At 45.6% G+C, this 22234-nt stretch overlaps 2 protein-coding genes and 1 pseudogene across 2 annotated transcripts; 2 read left to right on the top strand and 1 right to left on the bottom strand.

Annotated features, from left to right (window-relative positions):
* Positions 1 to 1073: 1073 nt before the first annotated feature.
* Positions 1074 to 3336, bottom strand: LOC117850850 (uncharacterized). The gene is made up of 2 exons (XM_034732730.2): positions 3136 to 3336; positions 1074 to 3052 (listed from the first exon to the last, which is right to left on the bottom strand). The coding sequence occupies exons 1-2, from the start codon at positions 3298 to 3300 to the stop codon at positions 1202 to 1204; spliced, it is 2016 nt and encodes a 671-aa protein (XP_034588621.1). The 5' UTR covers positions 3301 to 3336; the 3' UTR covers positions 1074 to 1201.
* A 10944-nt stretch (positions 3337 to 14280) lies between these two features.
* Positions 14281 to 16286, top strand: LOC140222239 (uncharacterized; annotated as a pseudogene).
* Positions 16287 to 17590: 1304 nt separating this feature from the next.
* Positions 17591 to 19264, top strand: LOC117847718 (coniferyl alcohol acyltransferase). Its single transcript, XM_034728990.2, has one exon. It carries the CDS (start codon positions 17767 to 17769, stop codon positions 19135 to 19137), a length of 1371 nt encoding a protein of 456 aa, XP_034584881.1. The 5' UTR covers positions 17591 to 17766; the 3' UTR covers positions 19138 to 19264.
* Positions 19265 to 22234: the final 2970 nt, after the last annotated feature.

Genomic DNA, 22234 nt, shown 5'->3' with positions numbered 1-22234 from the left:
AATCACCTCTTAACACATCAAACTATAAAAACATCATTTTGCAAATCCGAGCATCTATGAAGCAAAAACGTAGCACTGAATTGGTTGAAATGATATGGTAGCTATGCAAATTAATAAATAACAGGAAAAAGATATGCAATTGTAACATCTAAATTTACATCGTCGTACAAAAAATTCTGGTAGCATTTTCTGCAGTACTTGATTTTTGCACATCAGCCAGATAGCTGCCATTGTGGCACCGCACATGCCGATAACCATACAACAGGCCCAAATAGTAAGATGAAAAGGACCCAATGAAATTTTTGTCACAGCGCAATACAGCCCAATAGAGTAATTTGGCACAGGACAGTGAACTGGCAATAAAAGGTAGTAGTGACTAACATAACAATCAAGTAGGCTGTCTTTACACTTCAAAAATGGCTGTCAGAAGGGGCTCAAGAGGGTTTCGTGGCCCCAGACAGTACTAGTGTACAAAATATAGTTGTGCTCTCCCTGCAGTAATAATCTCAGGGAAGTCCATATCAGATTTTGCCCTGAATAGTTCATATCAGATCAGGCCATTGCCCTGACATGAATTTAGTGCAAAATAGAAAAAGGACAGCATGACAGTTGTCCCTTTTTCCAGTAAAAGTGGTAACAAACCCTTGGTTTCATGTTTCAGATATACATGACACTAGTAAAGGTAGTGAAATCATCATAAGACAGTGGGAGTTTCAATTTACTCAGTAATTCCTATTACCTGAACAGATTTGAGTAAATGAAAGGTTCAACACTTCAACTTTTTACACTGCTTCTGTTTCGCAAGGATCCAATATTACTAATAATATAAAGATAATACTATACAAATTTTACTACTGTCTGGACCGACAGACTATTTACGCAAATATCTGCATGCGAAATTGCGAATAAAAAAACATATGATGTTTTTTCAAATAGTTGTTAACACTAAAGTGCTATAACACGAGGAGTGGAAAAAAAATGCTACTGCTAATCCAGTAAACTTTGAACTATGGAAGACAAGCAGACTAATTACTCAACACAAGTTTAAAAGGCCCACTCTAACACGAGAGGAATGGAAAAAAATGCTAATGTTCTAATTTTTATAATTTAGGAAACTTACAAACATGTCAGTGACTTCTTTATGCTGAATTGGGTTCAGCGGGTGAAGAGAACTGTACAAGGGATTGGTAGTATGCTACAATCATGGTCTGGCCATTCTGTATCTAAAAAATCCATACATTCCCGTGCCACCAAAGTGATGAGTGCTGTTAGGCAGATCCTTGATATGAGAAAAACTCGAAAAGTTATTCTCTATCCTGATAGGTTCTTCCCTGTTTGTAGGGCGAGGACCCAAAGTAGTTAGATCTATGAGAGAACCATAAGCTTTACATGCCTCCATTACAGTATCATATGACTTGGCAGGAAGTTCAAGACCTTGGCTGCAAGCCCTCATGTACATCTCATAGGCAAGTCTTGGTTTACCATCTTGTACAAGAGCTTCAATCAACATCTGATATGTAATTTCATTTGGCTCAATACTCCGCATTTTCATCCTGTGAAACCACTCAAATGCAGTGCCACCCATTTTGTTCTTCACACATGCACTGATTATTGCGTTGAAGGTTACTACAGTTGGTTCAATCTGTTTTGACAGCATATCATGAAGAACAGCATCTACCATAGCATGGTTGCCCTTACCAATGTAAATCGACACCAAAATTGTATATGCATACAGGTTTGGTTTAACGCCAACTTTGCACATGTGTTCCCAGACTCTCAAGGCCTCATCATACAGCTTACCTTTCTCAAGTGCACTCAGCAATGCTCCGTAGGAAACTACATCCGGTTTCAACCCTTCCTCTATCATTTTCTTGAAAACATCCACTGCAGCCGATGTTTCAGAAGCCCTTGAACATGCAACGAGAACTGCGTTCCACTCTTTGCTTCCAGGCTTTAAGCCTTTCTCTTGCATCTTGTTAAGCAGCCTAACGCCCCACCTCCAAATGCCCCTTCTCTTTGCAGCATTCAGCAGAATGTTGAAATGTGACATGATCAGCTCATAAGACAAATTGTTCGGCTTCGGCCCTTTGTCCAACAAATCCTCATAAATCTCAAGAGCTGCCCACCATTTCTTAGACTTACCCATCAGCCAAATGAGGTGGTTGCACACTGACAGGCTGATCTCCCCATTAAGCTCACGAATCCTCTGATACAACTCTTTGCCAATGGTGTAGTGTTCCTCCCCTGTGCACGCCCAGACAAGCCGCTCATAATCGCTCCTTTCTGGCTTGACACCTGCTTCATCCATGGCAAGCAGAACCTTCAACACCTCACCGACCGGATTCTTCCTACTGACAAGAGACCGCCGCATCGACATGTAACACACCCGGACAGTAAGCTTCTCAAACTTGACAAACTCCTGCTCCCAATCGTCATGGCTCCCCACCAGCTCACCCTTCTTGTACCTCTCCCTGAGCGTGACAAAGAACTTGATGGCTGCAAACGCATCCCCGGCCTTCTTGTACGCCGACATCACCGTCGAGTAGGTCGCTGCAGTCGGCACAAGTCCACGGTCCTCAATTTGGGCGTACACCCTGAAGACATCGTCAGTCTTGCCCTGCTGAACGTAGATGGACATCAAGGTGTTGAAGGTCACAATGTTTGGGGAAATTCCCTGCGCTTCCATGTCAGCAAGGACAGCTTCAATCCGACCGAAGTCGCCGCAGTTCTTGACCGCGCCGAGGAGGCAGTTGTACACGAATTGGTTGAGTCCGACCCCTCGCCGCTTGAGATGCTCGACGATGGCGAACGAGGCTTCCAGGCAGTTCTCCTTGCCGAGCCCCCGAATCACGGATGTGTACACTTGGAGGGGCAGGAGGCCGCCCTCGCCGCCGCTGTCCAAGAAGCCGTTCACCAGAAGCTCCACATCATCGGCCGTTCTGGCCTCACGCAGCACCGCAGCCACCGCGGCGACGTCGATGCCCACGCCTCCCCTCGTCCTGCCGCTGCCGCCGCCATCGCCGGTGCTGGTGTCAGTGCCGCCAGTCTTGAACTGCGAAGGTCCTAGAACGGGACACGTCACAACTCCGAAGTAATGGTTCGTTTTTGAAGCAGAGCAGTGTGTCACAGACGTACCTCGGCGGCTACCCTTCGGGAGCAGAGACGGGGCAGCGACTCCGGCGGGAGGTGGAGCGGCCGGACGAGGGAAGAGGAGCGCCCGTCGGCGGCGCTCTGCTGCTGCCTGCGAGGGCGGGGGACGTGGCCGGCTGCGGAGCGGAAGGCGGCCAGGGAGGAAGCCATGGCGACGGTTTGCGGGGCGCTGGACCGCTGGTGGCCGCTGAAAGAGAAGGCTATCAGTTTGTGGTGTTGAGGCGCCGCCACGAGTGACCAGCTTGTGGCTGCAGGCGTTGGTGCCTACGTGGCACTCGAGTGACCTGTCGGATACTCGGACGGCACCAAGATTAACAACTTGTGCTCATTCACGAAGAAAAATGAAAAAGTATCGCATACGCAATTGAATTTGAATAGTAAGATAGGATAGGTGAAAAATGCTTGTACTATTTTTTATAGACTGGAATAATAGATTTTTTTTTAAAAAAAGGAATAGTTTCTGATCTGTCCGACCGCACTCACCCAACTGGAATTATACACTGCTCTCATACGAAGATACATCTAAAAACAGAAAACAATATATATGGAGAAAAAATTGCTGCAAATGCAAGGTCAGAAAAGTGTAAAAAAATAAAAATAATTACCATTGCGCGTCCGGGGTTTTAAGGAAAATGGGATCTAGAGAGGGATTTATTTTTGACATGAAATTTTTGTGGGAGCATCACTATGAGTTGTGCGTAACTACGGCCCTGTTTGTATCCGCTTATTTCCTGCTTATCGGTGGAAATAAGCCATAAGCCCACCCAAACGCTTTGATTATTTCCCGCTTGCTACGTAAGCCGCTTAGTGCACAAGCTGGGAAACAACTGCCATCCGGCTTATTCTGTACGCGGGCCGGGAGACGCTTCTCCAATAAGCGAAGCAAATTTTCCCCCGCTGCCCCTCACCCACCGACGCCTCCAGTCAACCGCCCCCGCGCCGATCGCGACCGCCGCCGGCTCCCGTCGGTCGCCAGGTCCCGCCGCCGGGCTTGGCCCGCCGCCGCCGCTCGGTTCCCGTCCGCCGCCGCCGCTCCTGCGCCTCCCGCTCCTGCCGCCGGCTCCCGTCCGCCACCCGATCCCGTCCGCCGCCCGATCCCATCGCCGGGTCCCGCCGCCTGCAGATCCCGGCGCTGGCGCTCGGTTCCCATCCGCCGCCGTCGCCCCCGCGCCTCCCACGACCGCCGCCGGCTCCTGTCCGCCAAGCTTGCCCCCGCCGCTGGGCTTGGCCCCCGCCGCCGACTCCCGTCCGCCACCGCCACTTCTGCAACCGACGTCGGGTGCCGTCCGCCGGGCTTGGCCCCTACCAGCTTGGCCCCCGCCGCCGGCTCCCGTCCGCGGCCGCCGCCCCTGCAACCGATGCCGGGTGCCGTCCGCCGGGCTTGCCCCCGCCGCCGGGCTTGGCCCCTGGCAGCTTGGCCCCGCCGACGGGCTTGGTTGCCACACTTGCCGGCAAGACAATTGCTACTGTAGTCTTGCTGCTATTTGTTCATTGTTCCTTCTTGCAGTATTATTGAAGTGCAAAATCGTGGGATTACTGTTGCTTTGGTGCTTGCATTGTCATCACTTGCTATTTGTTTGTTCTACTGTATGGATATGGAAGTGTGGTTATATTGGAGGTATGCCCTAGAGGCAATCATAGAGATGATGATATTCCATTTGTATCCATGATTTATATTGTGTTCCTTGAATATCCATTAAAGGCTACTTCTATTGATTTGCAATTATGTGAATTGTGTGTGAAACTCTATACTTGTATGGTTATTCTAAAGTTGTCCCTAGTCGGAGTTCATGTGAGGACACACATGAATATTAGACTAGCACATGTATTAGTTGATGACTATGTTTCACAAGTCATGGACATGGAGATGTTGAACTAATAATATAGGCACATGTGGAGACATGTGCTAGGACTGACCCAACACGAGAAATAGTTCTCTCTTTAAACAACATATACGCTTTGTTCTTAGACCTGAGATTGTCGCATGTATTCAAGATGTGGATCGACCTACTTAGGGGCTATCAAACGCTACGCCGTAACAGGGTAGTTATAAAGGTAGCTTTCGGGTTTGTCAAGAAGCATGCTATGAGACATGGTCAATCAAGATGGGATTTGCCCCTCTCTGATTGAGAGTGATATCTCTGGGCCCCTCGAGTGATCGGATCCAAAATGCATGGCCATGCTACGTACGATTAAGAGTTAACCTACAAAGGGATTCCGAATCACAGGATCGAGAAAGAGCGGTCGGCTTGAAGCTAGACCAAATATCGTGAGGCAAAGGGAATAGCATGTATATTATGTTGTGATGGTTCATCTGATATGATCTTCGTGTGCGTATAGGAGTTGGCACGTCTTGCTAGAGGCCGCTACCGACTATTGGGCCGAGTAGGAGTACTCGGGCCGTGTCTATACATATCTGAACCCATAGGGTCACACACTTAAGGGGCTGGAAGCCCAATTCGGATGTGATTCGAGTTAGATTAGGTTTAGAAGTACTAATGAGCCTCGGACCTAGAGGCCCGTTAGGAACCTCTATAAATAGAGGGGTGGGGGCGCCCTAGGGTTTACACCTTTTTGGCGAAACACATCTGCCGCGCCTCCCATGCCCTCGCCTGTTGCAACTCACGGATCTAGCAGTCCGGCTTGCGACACTTCCTCCCTGCACGTGTGGATACCTTGGAGGTGTTGCGCCTGCAGCACTTGGACGAGCCGCCGATGAGCCACGACGAGCCGACGACGAGCCGCGACACGAGGGCGATCTTGCTGCACGTGGACGAGCTGCTGAGGAGCTGCTGGACGTTGACGTGATCGACTACGTTGATCGACTATGTACGACTACGTTGATCGTCTTCGCTGCATCGACACAAATCTACATCTTCCGCACCAGTAGTGCGTCGAGTGGTAATCCCGTGATCCTTATACGGCAGTTCTTCCTGGTTTTACGCGGTAGAAATTTTGATTTGCGCTAGTATAGCTTACCTCGTATCCCAACAGTGGTATCAGAGCCGTAGCTGCTTTGTTTTGGATTCGGGATGTGTGCATATGGAGATATGCGAGTTTTCAGTTTGATCTATGTCCTGGTTTCGTGTTCTTGCTGCAATGGTAGTGTAACGACATACTCCTATCGGTCGGTTTCCGCCATCGGAGTTAAGTGATACCCGTAATTCCAGTTGCAGTGAGCGAAGATCAATGTGATTGGTCGAATCGAAATACAGGTTCATATGCCAGGCGCATGAGATGTGCAATAGTAGATGGGATCTACTATCGGGGTCGGGATTTTTGCCGTGTGCGTATGCTTCGGTAAATCAGCCGTAACTTTTCGGTACGATCTCGGATTGGGGCGAATTTTATATGAAAATTGATCTACAGAAAAGTTACACATGAAATTCAACGCTTTGCCATTTTTGGCGAAATTAGATTTCCCAAATTCGGCTTGGAAGATGGAGTTTCGGGCATTTGAAGTTTGGAACGTTAGGACGCTTAACTCTGTTTTGCAAGATGTATGTATGTATCTTGTGATCAGTATGGCCCCTTTGTGTATGTGATGCATGTGTGTAACTCATTCGTGACCTGCGTGTCGCGCGTACGGCAACACGGCAGAAGCCATATGTGTTGTCACCTTAATGTATTTAATGGTCTGCGTACCAATCTGTGATGATCCAAGCAACTATGTAATCTTCATTACTAGCTTCCTTACTAGCTATTAGGCGTAATAGCATGTTCTAGTTCTTGGAGGACTCATCACCAGGAGGATGGCGCATATGGAACATGGAGATGGAGATCACCATGGTGAACAGGTTCTATGGAGATGGAGATCACCATATGAAAATGGGCCATACTGTGTCACAACTGTGTGAATGCTATTCTGTTTATGTTTTACTTTCTGCATGCTGTGATGTTAGAAGTAGAACGATCCCTCACAAAGTTTAAGTTAGTATGCCCTCCCAACTAAAACTTGCACCGTCCCATATCTTGTACAATTAGTGGTGGGTCTATGAAAATAGGGTGCCACTAGTTTTCCTTGATTAGACGGGTTTGTGTCGGACACTTACATGCATAAGGGTTGGTTTACTTAACAAGGTTAACTTAACGGTTAAGGACCTTGGGGCATAAAGGTTGGGCATCGAGACATGGAGATGTCACCCAACAACAGGAGTCATATGTGATATGATTAGCAAAAGTTGCTTACCGATCTACCTTGTTTTGCTAGCGGTGATGCTAAAGCTCACTAGTACACTTGTTAGTTGTGTATCCTGAATCACTAAGTATCAATAGAGGGATATTAATTTTAGTGGGAGTAGATTCTGTTAAAATAGTTTAATGTGATTTGCTCTATCATGGATACGTTTGTCTTAGTGTATTTTGCATTACTTTTGTTGTAGATTAAATGGCACCTAGCAAGACCACACCGTTTGCTTTACGTTCGGTCCTTGAGAAGGACAAGTTGAATGGAACAAACAACTCGGATTGGATCCGTAACCTGAGAATTGTTCTCAGGGCCGATAAAAAGGAAGATATTCTAGACACCCCACTACCACCAGTACCTGCTGATGATGCATCTGCTGCCGTTAAGGCTGCTTACAAGAAGGCATTTGATGCTAATCTTGAGGTAAGTTGCCTTATGCTTGCTTGCATGGAACCCGAGCTGCAGATGCAGTTCAAAACAAATCATGAGGCACACGATATGATCATGGCGCTCAAGGACATGTTCCAGACACAGGCTAGGACTGAAAGGTTCAATGTGTCCAAAGGCTTTCTGGAGTGCAAGCTAACAGAAGGCGTAGCAGTAGGACCACATGTAATCAAGATGGTTGGTTACACTCAGCGATTGGAGAAGCTGGGCTTCCCAATGGGCAAAGAGTTAGCCACTGACTTCATTCTTTCATCTCTTCCACCTAGCTATGGGAACTTCATCTCGAACTACCATATGCATGGGACAGAGAAGGGTCTGAATGAACTGTGTGGTATGCTCAAGACAGTAGAGGTAGACATTAAGAAAAGCGCTAGTACCAGCCATGTGATGGCTGTACAGAACAAGCCTACCTTCAAGAAGAAGGGCAATTCTTGGAAGAAGAAGGGTAAGGCTGGAGTGTCCAAGCCAAACCCAGCGCCCAAGGCTAAAGCTGGACCTGCTCCAGATAAAGAGTGCTTTTATTGTCATGAACCTGGTCATTGGAAGAGAAACTACAAGCAGTACCTAGCTTCGTTGAAGAATGGCGGAAGTAAGAGTACTTCTACCTCAGGTACGCTTGTTGTTAATGTTATAGACAATATTTTTCTCGCTGATACAATTATTAATTCTTGGGTATTTGATACCGGATCGGTTGCTCATATTTGCAATAAGATGTAGGGAATGATAAGAAGTAGAAGCGTGGAAAGAGGAGAAGTTGATTTCCGCGTGGGCAATAATGCAAGAGTTGCTGCATTGACCGTCGGGACGATGGAACTCCACCTCCCGTCAGGATTTATTATGGAGTTGAATAATTGTTATTTTGTTCCTAGTTTAAGTTGAAACATTTTGTCTCCTTCATGCTTGATGAAGGATGGTTATTCATTTGCGAGTGAAAACAATGGTTGTGTGATCTCTAAGAATGATATGTTTATGGCTTTTGCACCCATTGTGAATGGATTATTTGTTTTAAATTTTGATGGTTCACATGTCTGTAACGTAAGTGCTAAAAGGCCTCGGCCTAATGATTTGAGTCCTACCTACTTGTGACATTGTCGTTTGGGTTATATAAGTGAAAAGCGCATGAAGAAGCTCCATTCTGATGGACTTCTAACTTCGTTTGATTTTGAATCATACGAGACATGTGAGGCTTGCTTGCTAGGCAAGATGACCAAGACGCCTTTCACAGGATTTCCTGAGAGAGCAGTAGACTTGTTGGAACTCGTACATAGTGATGTATGCGGACCAATGAGCACGACGGCTATAGGAGGATTCCAATACTTCATAACTTTCACTGATGATTTTAGTAGATATGGCTATGTCTACTTGATGAGGCACAAGTCTGAAACCTTTGAAAAGTTCAAGGAATTTACAAATGAAGTTGAAAATCAGCGTGGCAAGAAAATTAAGGCCTTATGATCTGATCGTGGAGACGAGTATTTGAGCCACGAGTTTAGCAATCATCTAAAGAGTTGCGGAATTGTTCCACAACTTACACCGCCTGGAACACCTCAGAGAAACGGTGTATTCGAGCAACGTAATCGAACTTTGTTAGACATGGTTCGATCAATAATGAGCCAATCGGACCTACCGTTGTCATTTTGGGGATACGCTCTAGAAACAGCAGCTTTCACACTTAATAGGGTACCATCTAAATCCGTAGTTAAGACACCATATGAGATGTGGACTGGAAAGGTTCCTAGTTTGTCTTTTCTAAAGATTTGGGGATGTGATGTGTTTGTCAAGCGACTTCAGTCGGACAAGATCACACTCAAGTCGGATAAGTGCATTTTCGTGGGATATCCAAAGGAAATTTTGGGATATTATTTCTACAACCGGTCAGAGGGCAAAGTGTTTGTCGCTCGGAACGGGGTTTTCCTAGAGAAAGAGTTTCTCAAAGAAGAAAAGAGTGGAAAGACAGTGCATCTTGAAGAAGTTCAAGATGAGCCGATCGGGCAAGAATCAATGAGTGATGCTAACATAGCAGAACAAGTTGAGATACCCATGGCAAGAGAAGCACCACCACAACCACGAAGGTCGGCAAGGCTCCGCGAAATGCGGGAAATATTATTGTTGGACAATGATGAGCCTGCAACATATGCAGAAGCAATGATGGACCCAGACTCCGAAAAATGGCAGAGTGCCATGCAATCTGAATTAGAGATCATGGGAGACAATCAAGTTTGGAACTTGGTTGACCCGCCTGATGGTGTTAAATCCATAGAGTGCAAGTGGATCTATAAGAAGAAAAAGGACATGAATGGAAATGTTCACATCTATAAAGCACGACTTGTCGCAAAAGGTTTTCGACAAGTTCAAGGAGTTGACTACGATGAGACTTTCTCGCTTGTAGTGATGCTTAAGTCCATTCGGATTATTCTAGCTATAGCTGCATATTTCGATTATGAGATATGGTAGATGGATGTCAAGACAGCTTTCCTGAATGGAAACCTAGCTGAGGACGTGTATATGATATAGCCTGAGGGTTTTGTCGATCCGAAAAATGCTGGATAGGTATGCAAGCTTCAAAGATCCATTTATGGATTGAAGCAAGCATCTAGGAGTTGGAACATTCGTTTTGATGAAGTGGTCAAAGGGTTTGACTTCACCAAGAACGAAGAAGAGTCTTGTGTTTATAAGAAGGTTAGTGGGAGCTCTGTAGTATTTCTAATCTTATATGTGGATGACATATTGCTGATTGGAAATAACATTCCTATGCTTGAGTCCGTAATGACTTCACTGAAAAATAGTTTTTCGATGAAGGACTTAGGGGAAGCGGCATATATTCTGGGCATTAAGATCTATAGAGATAAATCAAGAAGGCTTATAGGATTAAGCCAAGATACTTACATTGACAAAGTGTTGAAGCGGTTCAGCATGGAAGAGGCAAAGAAAGGGTTCTTTCCTATGTCACATGGCATACATCTCAGCAAGACTCAGTGTCCTTCGACTGCTGATGAGCGGGATCGCATGAGTAGAGTGCCATATGCCTCGGCTATTGGATCTATCATGTATGCAATGATAAGTACTCGCCCAGATGTTTCATATGCGCTAAGTATGACAAGCAGACACCAAACTGATCTAGGTGAGAGTCACTGGACAGCGGTGAAAAACATTCTTAAGTACTTGAGAAGGACTAAAGATATGTTCCTCGTCTATGGAGGTGAGGAGGAGCTCGTTGTAACAGGTTACACCGATGCTAGTTTCCAAACCAACAGAGATGATTCAAAGTCACAATCAGGATTTGTGTTTACGCTAAATGGTGGTGCTGTTAGTTGGAAGAGTTCCAAGCAGGAGACGGTGGCCGATTCTACGACAGAAGCCGAGTACATCGCGGCTTCAAAAGCCGTGAAGGAGGGTGTTTGGATAAGGAATTTCCTTATTGAGCTTGGTGTGTTCCCGAATGCGTCCAGCCCATTGAATCTCTAATGTGATAACAATGGGGCAATTGCGCAAGCAAAGGAGCCAAGGAACCACCAGAAGAACAAACACGTAATGCGGCGATTTCATCTCATTCGAGACTTCGTTAACCGGGGTGAGATCAAGATATGCAAAATACACACGAATCTGAATATTTCTGATCCATTGACAAAACCACTCCCGCAGGCTAAGCATGATGCGCATGTAAGAGCTATGGGTATTAGGTACCTTCTAGATTGACTCTAGTGCAAGTGGGAGACTGTTGGAGATAAGCCCTAGAGGCAATCATAGAGATGATGATATTCCATTTGTATCCATGATTTGTATATTGTGTTCATTGAATATCCATTAACGGCTACTTGAATTGATTTGCAATTATGTGAATTGTATGTGAAACTCTTTACTTGTATGGTTATTCTAAAGTTGTCCCTAGTCGGAGTTCATGTGAGGACACACATGAATATTAGACTAGCACATGTATTAGTTGATGACTATGTTTCACAAGTCATGGACATGGAGATGTTGAACTAATAATGTGGACACATGTGGAGACATGTGCTAGGACTGACCCAACACGAGAAGTAGTTCTCTCTTTAAACAACATATACGTTTTGTCCTTAGAGCTAAGATTGTCGCATGTATTCTAGATGTGGATCGACCTACTTAGGGGCTATCAAACGCTACGCCGTAACAGGGTAGTTATAAAGGTAGCTTTCGGATTTATCAAGAAGCATGCTATGAGACATGGTCAATCAAGATGGGATTTGCCCCTCTCTGATTGAGAGTGATATCTCTGGGCCCCTCGAGTGATCGGATCCAAAAATGCATGGCCATGCTACGTACGGTTAAGAGTTAACCTACAAAGGGATTCCGAATCACAGGATCGAGAAAGAGCGATCGGCTTGAAGCTAGACCAAATATCGTGAGGCAAAGGGAATAGCATGTATATTATGTTGTGATGGTTCGTCTGATATGATCTTCGTGTGCGTATAGGAGTTGGCACGTCTTGCTAGAGGCCGCTACCGACTATTGGGCCGAGTAGGAGTACTCAGGCCATGTCTATACGTATCCGAACCCATAGGGTCACACACTTAAGGGGCTGGAAGCCCAATTCGGATGTGATCCAAGTTAGATTAGGTATAGGGTCACACACTTAAGGGGCTGGAAGCCCAATTCGGATGTGATCCAAGTTAGATTAGGTTTAGAAGTACTAAGAGGCCTCGAACCCAGAGGCCCGTTAGGAACCTCTATAAATAGAGGGGTGGGGGCGCCCTAGGGTTTACACCCTTTTGGCGAAACACATCTGCCGCGCCTCCCACGCCCTCACCTGCTGCAACTCACGGATCTAGCAGTCCGGCTTGCGACACTTCCTCCCTGCACGTGTGGATACCTTGGAGGTGTTGCGCCTGCAGCACTTTGACGAGCCGCCGATGAGCCACGACGAGCCACGACGAGCCGACGACGAGCCGCGGCACGAGGGCGATCTTGCTGCACGTGGACGAGCTGCTGAGGAGCTACTGGACGTTGACGTGACCGACTACGTACGACTACATTGATCGACTACGTACGACTACGTTGATCGTCTTCGCTGCATCGACGCAAATCTACATCATCCGCACCAGTAGTGCGTCGAGTGGTAATCCCGTGATCCTTATACGGCAGTTCTTCCTGGTTTTACGCAGTAGAAATTTTGATTTGCGCTAGTATAGCCTACCTCGTATCCCAACAGGTTATGTGGTCAGTTATGCTATTATTTTGCTTATGTCTGTTCATGTATCAGTATGAGTCAAAGATTAATTTTCACTTGAGCAGCTGGCAAGACATACGTCCCTCTGACATGATAATTTGCTAAATATTTGGCGCGCATTATATTAGCTCAACTTATTTCTGTAGCTCTTGCCAAACAAAGTCCTAATGACCGTCCATGTGTTGCGGGGGATGAGCAGATTTCTTGACCACAACTCCTAATGTCTTGTATATTTTACGTTGTGGATGGTCGTAGTAGGGATCATGCTTGCATTTGTTCAAATTTGAATGGAGTAGTATTGCATGCCATTCTAATTATAGTTTTTCAATTGCTACACTAGTATAAAATTGACCTATCATTCATTTTTTATTTATTAATACTTTCCCCTCAAATTTTCTACTGTCTAGATAATGATTAGACCATTCTCTATTCCTTAGCCATCATTTTCAGGACAGTCTATTGCATAATTTATTATGCACTACATTTGCTCCCTGAATCTTAAGTGTTGTTTGTTGAACTGCTTTTGGTGATCCTCTCTGCCATCACAATGTATCTGATATTTCGTTATAAAAAAATGTATCTGATAGAGTCTTTGGATTTGAGTCTCTTTGGAGCTGTACGATGATAGAGTAGCTCATAACAATTTTATGCATGCGTGCAGTTGCTGCGGAGGATCTGGACAGCTGTTGCTGCGGAGGATCTGGACAGCTGTTGCTGCTACGACTGCAAGGCCACCAACAAATAGCAAGGTAAAATTGGTGTCTCTTCTTGTATGGATTGCTAAAATGACAGATTGTGGGTTGTATGGTCAGTAAACAAGCTTGTAGATTTGTATTTAATTCTACAACACTGTAATCAAATTTTAGATGGAAAAGTCGTCAAAGATTGTGGCAAAATGGGATTCATTTGCCGTGAAAGCTTTCAATGACATTTGTGTGGAAGAAGTACTTGCTTTCAATCAGCCGCAGCAATGTTTGAATGCGGTGGGATATGCAAACCTTATTAGAAAGTTTTATGAGCGTACCAAGAGGCCATACGGTGAGAGTCAAATGAAGAATAGGTGGGATATATTGAAAAAAATGTATACCCAATGGAAGACTTTGAACTTGAGAGCAACCGGATTGGGAAGAGATCCTGTTACTGGTTGTATTGTGGCTGACGATGAATGGTGGGAATAACAAAATAGGGTGAGCCCACTAACAATCCTACTAGAGATATAGTTCACATACACGTTGATTATTTGTTTTGAATAGAAGGTATAATAGCATGCTGTTTTGGTGGTATTTTACAGGCTATGCCAGGTAGTATCCGGTTCAGAACATCCCCGCTTGAATATGAGGATCAGATGCAAATCATGTTTGAATCTGTCATTGTTACAAATGAAACTTCATATGTTCCAAGTGGTGATGGAAACGTTGATGTTGATGAACATGATGTTGTTGATGTTGGGGGCAACAATGATAGGGAGGCACATAAGGCCCCATCCAGTTCTGAGCGGAGGGCTCAAAAAAGGCCAGCTCCTAGTTCCCCTAAAGGAAAGAAGAAGAAGACTTTTAGAGACCAGTGCATGAAGCGTTTGATCGATGCATATGAGTTGAAAGCTCAAAGTAGTAAACATTCAGCTACTTCACAAGTTGTTGATCACGTTAGAGATGAGATTGGAAGTATGTTGGAGCAAGTCATTAAGGTTGGGGCTGAGGAGGGGAGTGATGAACACTTCTATGCCGTACAACTTCTTCAAAAAAAGGAGAACCGTGATGTGTTCATTACATTGAAGACACCAAATGGGAGGTTGAATTGGCTGAGAAGGGCTTGGGAGATAAGGAAGAAGCACTAGGGTGTTGCATTAGTGTGCCATTTCTCGTTCATTTCTCTTATGTTGTGAGACATAAATTCAATTTTCTAAGTATGCTGTGTGAGACTATGAACCTTCTATTAGTTGTGTTGTAACAATAAAAATTCATCTGATGACTTGGTTAGTGCTTTTTGACAGGCTTTGATTTGTTTTGATGAGTACCTCTAGTGCAACTAGTGAATGTGAAGGCAACAGTGATTCTGTTAATACCATGGATGTTGATGAATCTGATGATACTGATGATGATTACATAGTGGCAATGCTTGGTCTGGACTACATGGCATCATCTGGTATGAACAAGAAGAAGATTACTACTACGACAGCAAGGATGACTGGAATACAGTGGGTTGAGTTGCAACTACAAGATCCAGTGGAGTGCTTTAACATGTTCAGAATGAGGAGGTCAGTTTTCTTAAGCCTTCATGACACTTTGGTGCAAGATTATGGATTGAGATCAAGTAGACAATTTTGTAGCAAGGAAGCACTAGGAATGTTTCTATGGGCTTGTGGTGCACCTCAATCTTTTAGGCAATGCAAGAATAATTTCCATCGCTCATTAGAAACTGTGAGTAGAAAATTTGAAGAGGTTCTTGAATCTATCATGAGATTAGCTGTTGACATTGTGAGGCCTAAGGATCCACAATTTTCTACTATTCATCCTGAACTACAAGAAGCAAGGTTTTAGCCTCATTTCAAAGATTGCATAGGAGCAATAGATGGTACCCATATACTCGTAACTGTGCCATTAGCTGATCAACCGAAATACATTGGTTGGCATGGGTATCCTTCACAAAATGTCATAACGGTATGTGACTTTGATATGCGGTTCACATTTGCTGTCACTGGTTGGCCTTGTTCTGTCCATGATACTCGTGTATTATTGGACACGCTTCTCACATACAAGGATCAATTTCCACATCCTCCCGATGGTAAGAACGAGTTATGTTGCAATTTATTTTTTAGGGAATATTTGCTCATTGTGATATAACATATAAATATAACATGTAGGCAAGTACTATCTTATTGACTCTGGATATCCTAATAGAAAAGGATTTCTTGCACCCTACAAGGGACAGAGGTATCATGTTTCTGAATGGCAGCATGGTCAGCATCCGGTAGGATTGAAAGAAGTGTTTAATCATGCACATTCATCCCTTAGAAATGTGATTGAGAGATCATTTGGAGTTCTAAAGATGAAGTGGCGCATTCTCTTGAATTTGCCCAGTTATCCGGTTAACAAGCAGTTGAAAATTATAGTTGCTTGTATGGTCCTTCACAATTTCATCAGAGATAGTACCGTACATGACGTGCATTTTGAAGAGGATTTTGAGGAAGATGATGGTAATCCAACCCAACCTAGCACAGATGGTGGTGGTGGTGCTTTAGGAGATGACATTGATATGGGTGCATTGCATGATGCTATTGCTGTCGCTATGGTTTCGTAATTCGTTGTTGTTCCCATGATGGATGTTTCCATACTAGACTGATCTATCATATGAATTTCATATTATTGTAATGTAATTTCTATTTAACAAACTCCAAAGGCATTAGAATTATTGTCTTCTCCTCAGATTCACAATAAAAATGAGCTATTATCAGCCTTAAGGGCATTCAGGTTAATTTACCAACCAGGACAGACAATCGACACAAAATAATCAAGATTGCCAAACACCCTGCTTATTCAGACAGCAGATTCTCCAGACAGCAGGCTTATCAGATAAGCTTGCTTGCCAGATAAGCGAGTTCCAGAAAAGCGTATACAAACAGGGCCTACGTGTACACTTTTTCTTTAGAGCATCTCCAGCAGTTCACCGTTCCCCAATACAACTACTATATTGGACGAGTTGGTGAAAAATTAGTGCTCCAGCAAACTCCCTCTATCTTTCCCTTTCCCTAATAATTATTAGGATAAACTACTAATTCACCCTAACTCTTCCTAAATAAAAGAGGAGTTGTGACTCTCCTAATACGGTAGTTGGATTGTGATAACATTACTAGAAGACTGCAAAACCAAGTCTCCAATAACAATGAAAGTGATATTGGGATATCCCACTAACTAGTTATTTGAAAATATTTATTAGGAAACTATTGGAGATACTCTTATTTAATATAATTTACCGATGAACACATTTACCAAAAATTCCTTTATGAATGAATAATATTATTATTTCTATAGCATCAAATCAACTCTAGAAAAATTTAATCTAGTTTGAAGAATCAAGTTCTAAATAAATTTTAAATGTTGAGTCTATATAATTGGTTCTTGTTGGCGCACAAATATGAATATTATGCCAGCATATAGACATCGAGGGAATGAAGGTCCCAAATATAATGTCAAGGACTCTGTTTACGTGGGAGCATACACGGTTCAGTTAATAACCAACTAAAAATAACTATGGCACTCCGCACTTACTCCCTCCATCTCAAATTATAGATCATTTTGATTTTTTAAATTTATAGATATTATTATACATTTAAACATGAAGTATATCTAAATGCATAACAAAATCTACGAATCTAAAAAAACTAAAACAACCTATAATTTGAAATGGAGAGAGTAGCCGTTAGCAATGCGCGGTTGGTCTACCATCTAATAAGTATCAAATTAAAATAAAACCACAATGACGTCGCCTGGCTAATTTATAAGAAATTTGATGCCTTGTGCCGTGTTTTTGCCGATTATTGCGTGTGTGAAAGCAGCTTCGGTCAGAATTGTGGACTGAGAACAGTTGGAATCGGTCGGATCAGCATTCAAACAGTTGATCATAACAGTCAAAATTTTGCACTGAGTAATAGTCCTCATTTCTGATAAGGAGTTGCTTAGTATAAATGGTTGGTCTATGAAATGGAAGATCAGGGATACACACATCTGCTCTCCCTCAAAGCTGCATCTAGCGACGCAAACCAAACCAGTCGGTAGCAATAATGGCGGCTGCTGCTGCTGAGTCATCCGTCCACCAGCTACCGATCCGCATCGTGACCCGCCGCCTCGTGAAGGCCTCCGATCCATCCATCTCGCCGCACGCCGCCGCCGTCTCCAACATCGACCTCTACAACAGCACCGGCCAGTTCAGCTTCGTCTGCCTCTACCCCGGCGAGCTTCCGAATAAGGGCGCAACAAGCAGCTTTGACGACGTCGTTGCCGCCTTCGCCGCCGGCCTGCCGTCCTTGCTCAACCACTTCTACCCTCTCTGCGGCCGCATCGCCGCCGACCCGAGCTCCGGCCTCCCCGAGCTCCACTGTCACAACCAAGGCGCCGACCTCGTCGTCGGAGAGGTCGATGCGACCTTGGGGAGCCTGGACTTCGGCGAGGCTGAGTCCCTCAAGAAGCTCACCCTGCCGTTCCCCGATGACGTCGCGCTGTCTGTGCAGCTGCTCTCCTTCGCCTGCGGCCGCTTCGCCGTCGTGTGGGCGATCAACCACCTCCACGCCGACGTGTTCGCCGCAGCCCAGCTCATCAGCAATTGGTCCGAGCTCTCGCGGTCCGGGACGATCGCCATGCCCAGTCACGACCGCTCGGCGTTCTTCCGCCCCCGCGACCGGCCGTCGTACGGCGCCAGGGTCGGCGAGCTGCTCACGACGTTCGACGGCGAGCACCGGCTGGTGAACGTCCTGACGGCCCACGACAGCTTCGTCGAGCGCCTCTACTACGTCGAGGCGGTCGACCTCGACGCGCTGCGGGAGGCGGCGGGCGCCTCCCGCGCCGAGGCGTTGTCGGCGTACCTGTGGAAGGCGCTCGCCGGCATCGTGGCCGCTTCGCGGGTGCCCGACGAGCGCTGCCGCATGGGGTGGTGGGTGGACGCCCGGCACCGGCTGGCGGCGGCGATGCCCAGCTACTTCGGCAACGCCACGGCGTACACCGCCGGGGACGCTGCCGTGGAGGAGGTCCGGCGGAAGCCGCTGGCGGACGTCGCGGCCATGGTGCGGGAGGCTGTCACGGCGGTCGACTACGACGAGTACGTGCAGGAGATCAGCGACTGGGTGGAGGAGCACAAGGAGGAGATGTTCGTGGAGTCGGCGATCCTCGGGCTCGGCGCTCCGACGCTGAGCCAGACGGAGTTCGCGTCGTCCCCTATCGACACGGACTTCGGCTTCGGCCAGGCCGCGATCGCCATGCCCGTCTTCCACTACTCGAGGATGAGCTCCGGGTTGATGGCCATCGGCGCACGCCCTGCGGGAGGAGACGGGTCGTGGTTCGTCAGCGCGTGCGTGTGGCCGCGGCTTGCGGCGGCGCTCGAATCCGACGAGCAGCACATCCTCAAGCCTCTCACGGCGGACTATCTTGGCCTCGTGTAGGGAGCGGTTGAGTGCCTCGTGGAACTTTCAGCTTTATTTACCTTTTGTCGTGGCATGTGCACGTTTTCAATTCGGACCGCTGTATGAGGACCTACCTATCATCCCCATCCGGACGACTCTTATTTTATTTTTGATGGTGTTCTCTCATTTTTTTTCCTCCTGTTTCCCTTTGCAACCTGCCGCTGTGTCACTGTGCACCTGTTTCATGCTTCTCCAACTTCATGAATAGGTATAGATAGCCAAACGGGCGGCCCGGCCCGGCCTGGCACGGGCACGAATAGGCCCGGCCTGTTTAGGCCCGCCTAACTGTCGTGCCAGGCCGGGCCGGCCCGCGTGCCGAAAGAGCGGCTCAGGTCCGGCCTGCTACCTTCTTGCGCAGGCCGTGCCGGCCCGCTGGCCCGGCGGGCCTTAACAGCCTCACCGTGCCCGTGCCAGCCCGTGATACGTTTTAAGAAAAACCCCTCACCAGAATCTAATTTATCAAACTAAGACTTTTTCACATTTTCAACATATTCACAGAAACTTACTTTCAATATATTCATAGATTCAACTGATTCACAAAGATTCACACAGATTCACAATCACAATAACACAAACAAATATGAATATTATTTTGAGCTGTTTGTATTGCTGCCTCATTAAAAACCTTTGTAGGTAAAAACTCACACCTCGTGAGAAAACCCTACAAAGAAAAAAAGAGTACAGCCAGCTCATAAGTTCATTGTTCAGATACACAATCACACAAGTTCACAACTCAACTGACAACTCACAACTCACAAGTCACAAGATCTACACAAGCACAACAGCATGAGGCTTCTCACTTCTGAGTTCTAACTTGCTCCTGAACACTGACAGAGCACCAACAGGGCAGCAGGCATCTAGCTTCTGCAAAAAATGATAGGAGGATTAGAGATCTTCAAGTAACAACTAACAAGTATGCTGAATAGAAGTAAATGAGAGTAGAAAACTTACTCATCAAGATACAAATCCTCAAATGACTCTTCAAGTTCGGTATCGTCGACGGTATCCTTGATCAAAGCCAAGATCTCCACCATCTCAGGGGTCAGACGACGTCGCCGCTCCTTAATGATCCTGCCAGTGGTACTAAATGCAGATTCTGAAGATATAGTAGAGACAGGCACAGTCATAACATCCCTAGCTAAGATAGATAGAACAGGATATGATAACTTATGCTCATGCCACCAGGTCAATATGTTGAAGTCATCATCATATTGATTGATAGTGTCACTGTCTAGGTAAGCAGACAGTTCAGAAGCAGCAGCAAGAGAGGCACCAGTTTGAGCAGCTTGCAACAAAGCACTAGCAGATTGTCTCCTAGACAGGGAGGAGGAAACAGAAGTAGAACCCAGGCCAGCACCAAGGCTAGCAGCAGAATAAGTAGATGAAGCAGCCTGGGAACCAAAGATCTTACCCCCAGCAGTCTTCTTCTTACCTGCAGGGCCTGGCTGAGTGGCCCTCTGCATCCTCACAGAACCATACTTAGCTTCATATTTGCCAAAGATTGTAGACAATTCAGCTCTTACATCAGTTAAGTAACTAGAATAATCCTTACCAGTTAGCTAAGACATCAGCTGAAGCACATTGCTAAAACCAGTAATCTTAGCTCTAGGATCCAATATAAAAGCAAAGGCATAAAGCATAGGTATATCAGCCCAATAATCTAAGAACTTAGACTTCATGGGTGCAACAACATGTTTCAGATCAGCATCATCAGCATAGAAATTAAGGTGCCCAGCTATCTCAAGAATATGATGCAAGATTAATGGAGCAGTAGGATAGTAAACACCAGACAGAATAACAGTAGAATCATAGAATTGTTCAAGAAATATCAGAATCTTTTCAGCAATATACCAGTGTAATTCTGTCAGAATTGTTTGACCTTCAACCAAACCATATTGAGTGGTTATGAACTGATGGAATGTGGTCTTATGGGGCAATAGATGCTTCAACATGAGATAAGTTGAATTCCATCTAACATCCATGTCCAAAGCAAACTTACGAGGACGGACACCAACAACAATGCAATATGACTTGTATGCCGCAATACGTTGGTTAGAACAATTCATGAATGAAATTGCAGTTCTAAATGAACTAAGCATAGGCTTGAAAACATCAAGGCCAGCCTTAACAATAAGATTAATGATGTGACAAGCACAACGCTGATGAAAAAAAAGTCTACCCATGTAACCAGTCAGTGAAGGATGAAGCTTACCAATGGCGGCAGTGTTTGCCGATGCATTATCCAGTGTGATAGAAAATATCTTATCATTTAAACCATAATCAGTAGCAACAGCTGTAATGCGCTTAGCAATATTATCAGCATTATGAGAAACATCAATTAAACAAAGGCCTAAGATCCTCTTCTCTAGTTGTCAATCAGCATTCACATAATGAGCAACCACACTAAGGTAATCTTCCTTAGCATTACCAGACCATATGTCAGATGTAAGAGCAACAGAGGAAACGGATTGCAAAGAAGCCAGGAGTTTAGTACGACGCTCATCAAAATACTTAACAAAATCTCTGGTGGTGGTTTGCCTAGACACACAACTGAATCTAGGATTATGAGCAATATTAATATACTCCTCAAATGCATCAGACTCACCAAAGCATAAAGGAAGGTCTAGTCTAGCAATCAATCTGCACAACTGGATACGAGCAACATTGTACTCCCACATATGGAGAGAGCCATCAGGATTGTACTTGAGTTGGGACTGAGCCATACGTGAAGCACCTAGCAAGACTGGGCACTTTGGAAGGTGCCTATGCAAGTGTCCAGTACTACTAGCAGACTTACCAGAATAAATTTTCTTGCAATGTAGGCACTTAGCACCAGTTCTTACCCTCTTGTTATTCTTTACCTCGTACAGAGGCTCAAAGTCATCCCACACCTTAGAGGTGCAAGAACGAGTCCTCTTGCTGCCCGTACTCTCCGAGCCCGGACCAGCACCAGAGCCAGCAGCAGCAGGTGGTGGAGAATCTCTAGGACCTGGCTGAGCATCGGGGACGGCACCACCGAGCAGCGCCCGCCGATCCGCCTCCAAATCAGAATCATCATCTCTGGTCTCCCCCATCA

The sequence above is a fragment of the Setaria viridis genome, chromosome 3 (genome assembly GCF_005286985.2).
Source record: "Setaria viridis chromosome 3, Setaria_viridis_v4.0, whole genome shotgun sequence".
NCBI classification, from domain to species: domain Eukaryota; kingdom Viridiplantae; phylum Streptophyta; class Magnoliopsida; order Poales; family Poaceae; genus Setaria; species Setaria viridis.
Note: the sequence above shows the minus strand (reverse complement) of the source record. Positions and strands in the feature narration are given on the sequence as shown.

What these genes read in the sequence shown, in the direction of transcription:
- LOC117850850 (XM_034732730.2), bottom strand. Translation starts at nt 3,300, where the DNA reads ATGGCTTCCTCCCTGGCCGCCTTCCGCTCCGCAGCCGGCCACGTCCCC. An exon ending in CCCGAAGGGTAGCCGCCGAG is followed by an intron (nt 3,053 to 3,135) that starts GTACGTCTGTGA and finishes GGACCTTCGCAG; the next exon opens with TTCAAGACTGGCGGCACTGA.
- LOC117847718 (XM_034728990.2), top strand. Translation starts at nt 17,767, where the DNA reads ATGGCGGCTGCTGCTGCTGAGTCATCCGTCCACCAGCTACCGATCCGC.